This window comes from Atta cephalotes (genome assembly GCF_000143395.1).
Source record: "Atta cephalotes unplaced genomic scaffold scaffold00008, whole genome shotgun sequence".
Classification (NCBI taxonomy): domain Eukaryota; kingdom Metazoa; phylum Arthropoda; class Insecta; order Hymenoptera; family Formicidae; genus Atta; species Atta cephalotes.
The window spans coordinates 6,499,483-6,506,569 of NW_012130072.1; the positions used below are offsets into that span (position 1 = coordinate 6,499,483).

General features: G+C 29.7%; 1 protein-coding gene across 1 annotated transcript; it reads right to left on the reverse strand.

The window, feature by feature from the left end:
- Positions 1-3,284: 3,284 nt before the first annotated feature.
- Positions 3,285-6,590, reverse strand: LOC105627289 (probable G-protein coupled receptor 52). The gene is made up of 4 exons (XM_012208574.1): positions 6,479-6,590; positions 5,525-5,744; positions 4,764-5,193; positions 3,285-3,464 (listed from the first exon to the last, which is right to left on the reverse strand). The coding sequence occupies exons 1-4, from the start codon at positions 6,588-6,590 to the stop codon at positions 3,285-3,287; spliced, it is 942 nt and encodes a 313-aa protein (XP_012063964.1).
- Between the last annotated feature and the right edge of the window lie 497 nt (positions 6,591-7,087).

Below are 7,087 nucleotides of genomic sequence, written 5' to 3' on the forward strand. Positions count from 1 at the left end.
AGAAATCATTTTATACAAAAAATAATTGCTTCAGATTAAAATTGTTTTCAACTTGAACAATTTTAGTTCTTATTTAAAATAACGAGCAGATATTTCGGACTATTTTTCATCATTCATAGAAAAACACTTTTTGTGCTCTTTCAATGTTTTAAATATCACGAATTAAACAGCAATTAAACATTTCTATTGGATTAATTTCTTAGAGAAAAGTTATACTTGAATAAAAGGCATTAGAGTCTATAGTAAAAAACAGAAGCTGAGACTTTCCTAGACATCGATTTGCATATAGATTCATTTACAGAATTAATATTTGTCAAAAACATTAGAGCGCGTCCATACATCCACGCGAATACATTCTATTCAGGAGCACAGTGAAGAAACTTTGACAAATTTCATTATTCGCTTTTCATTTTAGCGACGTTACGTGGCAGTTCAGCTACGCCTAATTCTAGCGTACTGTGCTATTCGTAGTAGATGCCAAATCTGTTCACGTTCGCTAATTCTTCTTGTGTGTTGAAACTCATAATTTCTTGTAAAACATAGACAAGTTTTTCACTTAATATCAGAAAAAATTTCTCATTTCTCTTTTATTTTCTAATTGCTATGTTCAATTTTATCATTTAGTTAATGAGTAATATATAAAGTAATAAATAATAAAGTAATAAAGTAATTAATTTTTTAAATAAATATTTAATAATCTTTTTCTAATTTTGTCAATATTACATTTACATTTTTTGTTGCAAGAATGATCGAATATTGCATTTCTTTTTACTATTTTTTGTCAGAGATGTATGTGTAAACAGAATCAATAATTTTAAATAAATGTTTGCATATATTTTTATATGTCTTGATTTAACAAACTACGATAATTATGATTTTTTGTTTATAAACTAATGATAAACTAAACCAATAATCTGTGTCTTGCATTTGCACTCGCTGATTGCGCTATATTTAAATTTAAACAATCAAAAGTTTTCCCTTTTCCATAAAATTTTGTGAAACTGAGTTTTTCTATATCAACATGTTTTCTTTTTATCGACCTTTCTCTACAATATCGATCCCATTTTCAATTTTGATTTGGATTGTACATAAGCTGTCCAAAACATATTTGAAATTGCGCCTCGAGTTGTCATGGTTCACGTAGACGTGCGAAAATTGGACGCAATAGTTTACGTTCTCATGCAAAAAAGTTACTATTAGCTGATTTCGTATATATCGTTCAATACAAGATTAATAATAAAGCTTATAGCGGGCGCCGAGTTAGAATGCCCGTAAAACTAGCGCGTGATCTCTAAATTAAGAATTAGATTAACGACGATATTTTGATTTTCATAGGGAGGGTATTGTTAATGCAGTTCGTCAAGAAAGCCAACGAGAGCCTAACTAGATTTTGAAGAGAAGCATCCTTTCTTTCTTGTCGAAAAGCCCATCATTTGAATAATTTAACAATCGATTTTCGCTAACACATTACGAAAGCGAATCTCGATAAGTGTAAAAAAAATTACTTAGAATTTATATTCGTCATAGAAGTTATTGAGCTACATTGGAATCTTGCACGCAATTCGTCAACTCTTTGTTCATATAAGTTGACAAATTCGCTGTTGCCGACTTATCCCTTTTATTACGAATGTGCTGTTTAATATTTTTAAATATCTATAAGTCAAATAGTCACATATAAATTGTGCCATTTTAATAATTTATTATAATTTATGATTATTAGTCTTGTTAGTATTCAAATATACTAATAATAGAAAGAAAAAGGATAAGCGAATTAATTGGCATTGAAGACACGCAGATTTCTTGATTTCATTATTTATTTTGAAATTTTCCGACGAGAAAGAGAAAGAGCATAGAAAGCCGGCGGCTAGGAAGCGCATTAAAAAAGCTTAATTTGCACGCTCGGCACTCGATTATTTTTTATCGAGGGCGTTCTCTACGGGCACGACGACACTTCGACGACGCAAAACTCGTCGCCGACGACGCGTCACATTCATAGAGGCATCTCCGTTAATTGACTAAATTTCTCTCCCCGCATATATTCCGGCGTCATTTAGTTCAATAGATCAATTTATGATGGATCTGTAACCTGCTTGCGCGACAGACATTAGTAACTCACGGTTTTCGCATAATTTACTACGACATTTATTGAGCGTGATCTTACGACATAAACTAGGCGATTAGTTTCAAATACCGTAGAACGATTCTCTATTTCATCTTTGTATACGGCACAGAAAGACATCCCCATTAACAGGACTCTAATTAACGGACTTTAGCGTGTTTGAGCGAAGCGAGATTATTTTAGAGAAATGGACGCGCGTCGGCGGAGTCGCCGAATTCCGCCGGCAAAATATTTCGCATAGTTCGTTGCACCACTCGCATTTTTTCACTACTTTGCGTTGTTTTTTTCATATAAATGAACTATTGTGATAATGATTTTTATTTCAAAAATTGGACAAGCTAATTATTGATTGTAATTTTGATTATTTATAAAGTTTAATCTAAATAATATTTAAGCTATCTATGTTATCTGAGATACATAATAGTTTTAGTAGAGAACGTTTAACTATTTTTATGATACTGTTTCCATTTATATTGCAATGAGCAAAATAGTGCAATAGAACTATTCAATTTTCTTTCTTTTTTTTTCAAAATTTGGAAAACTTGTTTTTCATAAATCTTTCATTTAGCGTTTTGTAAATCTTTTATAAGTGGATAAAATTTTACGTTTTTTTTTATACCAAAAGTCATTCTTTTCAGGGAGAAAATATATATATATAATATATTACGTAATATTCACGTTATAATACAATTATGTGAATATAACCAAAATGCAGATAACATTATAATACAGAGATTTGTTTCTTTGAAAAAATATTAAAATCTTTATATAATTAAACTAAAATTTAGAACTCTATGCTTTATTTTCCACTTAAAAGTTCAAAAAAATTTAATAAAGCATACAAATTTACTTCCATATTTCAAAGTCTTTCTTAATATCCCATATAATTATTAATTTTGTTAATTTATCACTAAATATACACTTTTTATTTCTATTTAAATCTTTTATTTTATATAAATTAAGAATCAATACCAATATATTTATGAACTGCATCTTTATTTATTCCTGTGTCAGAGCGCGAAATTTTAAGAAGCTGTCTTGCGAGTGGTACCAAGATGCGAGGACGATCCTTGAATAAATGTGAAAGCGACTTCTTAAGAACGCGTCGCGGATAGTACAGAACGCAAAATAAGCGTCCCTGCTTGCAGACGTAGTCGATATGACGTTAGTCATCGTCGTCGAGGCCGAGAAGTTCCGGTGGAAGTCGCCTGTGCCGACAGCATATGGTGAGACAGAGCACTCGCACGGCCAACCGGAACTGGGGGCTTAGTGTGCTCAGCACAACCGCTTTCCAAAAGCTGTTTGTGACTCCCAACCACACCACGGCAAAGTGTAAAAACGGCACCTAATTGAGTAAGATTAAAGAAATTAGAGATATTATAACTACGTATAAACAAATATTTATAAGTGATTTTCTCTCGTAATTTGTGGAGTTACTTTATTAATTTTTCTTGTTACTTTTTCTTTCGATTTGAAGATGAAATCCTGATTGTTTTTTTTTTAATTTGTTAAGTGCTTTTCGAACTAAATAATAAATAATAAATAATTCTAATTTGTAATGATTATATGCTTATAAGTAAAAAAGCGCAAGTGAAAATTCTTTTTAATGCAAATAACTGATTTCAATTAATACTTAAACAAAAAAGAAATAAAGTTTATTTTAAATATATTATAAAAATTATCATGTACAGATGAATAAGAGAGAAGTATTTCTATATCTTTTCTCGTCTATAGAAGTGTCATACGAAGTATGTCCTTGCATGCAAACTTCTTACGCTTACTAGCAAGCATTCTCTATTAACCTACTTTGCTTTACAACGTACCGACCTACATTTTTAATCGTCTCATTTTCAATGCCTCTTTTCACAAAGTTCAAAGTTATTTTTAAATCATATCAATGTCAAGCGAGTGTCATTACAGTCGTCCTAATACTGAAGTTTTCAGAAAAGTAATTTTAACAATTACAGAAATGTATTACTCCGTCAGCAAAATAAAACAATTATAAATTGCATTATTTTTTACATTAAAATTGAAAGTAACTATTATATTAATCAGTTAATATTGTAATTATTTAATTTTCGGAAGAAATCAATCAAACATAGAAATCTCAAACATAGATATTGTTCTCGATCTAAATTTAAATTGCTCTCGTAATTTGTGGAGTCACTCTTTATTAATTTTTCTTGTTATTTTTTCTTTCGATTTGAAGGTGAAATCCTGACTGTTATTTTTTTTTTAATTTGTTAAGTGCTTTTCGAACTAAATAATAAATAATTCCAATTTATAATGATTATATGCTTATAAGCAAAAAAGCGCAAGTGAAAATTCTTTTTGATGCAAATATCATATGCTTAATTACAGATGACTTTGATTTTCTCATTGATTCTGAATTTATTACTTTTTGCAATATATTGTATCCACTTATAAAAATATTATTTAATACTATTAAAATTATATCAATCAGTTATTCATATATTAAAAATATGTAGTTAATTAAAAATAATACATATATGATCTTAAGATACATTAAGTAAATTTATTTATAATATTAACATATTTAGATATTCATATTTAGATTAAATTTAGATATTAAGATTAAATTATTTTTCCAAATATTAATTCAATAGATTATAAGAAATATTACCTGAGGAGGTCCGTTAACAACTGCATATATCCTTAATCCGGCATATGGTGCCCATGATATCCAGAAAGCCATTACTAGGACAAAAGACATGATGTGACTCGGGTTGCTCAGATTTTCCGATAACGCAGTAGCATACTCCTTGTCGTGGATTAGAACGCCGGATTTCAATCGCCTCATCATGGAGAATATGTAGAAGTATGTATAGACGATGGTAATGACTGATGGCCCCAACACGAGGATGGACAACGTGATGGTATATGCGGCCATGTTGCCCCAATCGAGCATACAGATGAAGGCCTCGCGGTCAAAAATCGGCTTATTGAAACCGAGTAAGGGCGGGCAACACATCATTGCCACGCTGATCCATGTGAAGACCATCCAGCATTGACATCGGGTTTTTGTCTGTACTGTCTCGTATCTGAGTGGTTTTCTGCAAAAGTCACAAATTAGAAATCCATATATTATTATAAAGTCGCCTGTAGAAAGAGCTTACAAAAGCCAAATCTCAGCCATGATATTTTATCAGATAATAGAACTGTTACAATTAAAAGTAATAATGTGCAAAATATCTATAATATAAAAGCACATATGCACAATATGTAGCAAAAAAATAAAATAAAAAATACAATAAGATCTGTATAAACACAGTATGTTAATATGACAGTTATGTATTGCTATAATCAAGAGATATAATTATAATACATTTGTCATATATAATTAATAATATATCTCGGTATAATATATATATAAGTGAAATATACCTGATGGCCAGATAACGATCTACGGAGATCCACATGAAGGTATATACTGATACCGCCCAAAGCGTGACTTCCAAGTAACCAACGAGTCGGCACACGATATCTCCGTAGACCCATCTTCGAACTAATGCTGGATACACCGAGAGCGGTACCACTAACACACCACACAGAAGATCTGCCGAGGCGAGTGATAGTAAATAGTAGTTTATCACCTCGGAGGGACCTATAAAAATAAAATATTCTTAATATGATATACGTGATTATTATCATCTATTTATTCATTGTTTTTTTTTTATTGATATTAATTATATTAGAAATTAGCAACTAATTAATTCTAAGATTTCTAGAATTTTCAAAGATCGAAACATTAAATTCCGTAATTCTGAAAGTCTAAAATTTGATTCAAATATTTTTTTATTTAAATATTGACTCAAATATCCAAAGTATAATAAGATATATAATTTTAAATTAAATCTGTAGTTTGTATAAATTCTTATATTAAATTAAAATAAATTTTTATATTAAAATTAACAAAATAATATATTTTTAAATTAAAAGAATTTATACCTTAAAAATAAATATATGTTAAGAATTTGATATTTTTAAGGATTTATCATTTAAAAAAATGTTGAAATTCACATCATATATAAATCAAAATTGTGATAAGAATATATAAAGGAAATATAAGAATGACAAAATAGCAAAATTGTCAAATTTAAAAAAATGTACAATATTATTTGATGTTAGAATGAAGAACTAAATCAATAGTTCATTCTATTAATAATGAAGTTATACTGCTTATGACTTTAAAAAAAAATGTGTGTATATACATGTAAAAAGAGAAGTATACGCTGAAATGTTGAATGCGTTTAATTAAATATGACAACTAAAATCGACATAAATATAATTTTTAAATGTTTGTTTCAATATTTGCGAAGGCAAAGAATTTTGACTTACCGCGGAAGTTGAGGTAGGTAACGATAATGAGAAGATTTGAAATGATGATGGCGACGGCGACCACGAAAATAAGGCCCGCCTGCATGAGAGCCTCCAACGAGTGCTCCTCCATACCGCCACCTTTTCGAGCTGCATCCCCCCCACCCACCCTTAAATGTTTGTACCCTTCACCCTTTTCGCGATCTTTCCGCTATACTGGATCTTCCTAGATAGCTACTGCACGCTTGTTTTTTTCGTTTTTAAGGCTTCTTCGCACCTTTTGAAAGGAAAGTTCTTAGGCCTCGATATTGTTAAGTCTTCGAGGATCTTGATATACAATCGACGTAATTGTATCACTGTAAAATCGAAAGAATTTTAATTTATATGCGCAATTTGTTACGATTATCTTGTACATATTTTTTATTTATTCTATATTAGTGATTAAAATAAATGTATTTTTACAGAAATAGTTTTTTAAATAAAACAACTTTTAATTTATTATACGTATGTAAATATTGGCATAATAAAAAATTAATACAATAATCTAACAATATATTGTTGCGTTAACACAAGTAAAAAATTAGCATTTTTTTTAAATAATGAAAAAAAATTGCTCTCTCTCTCTCTCTC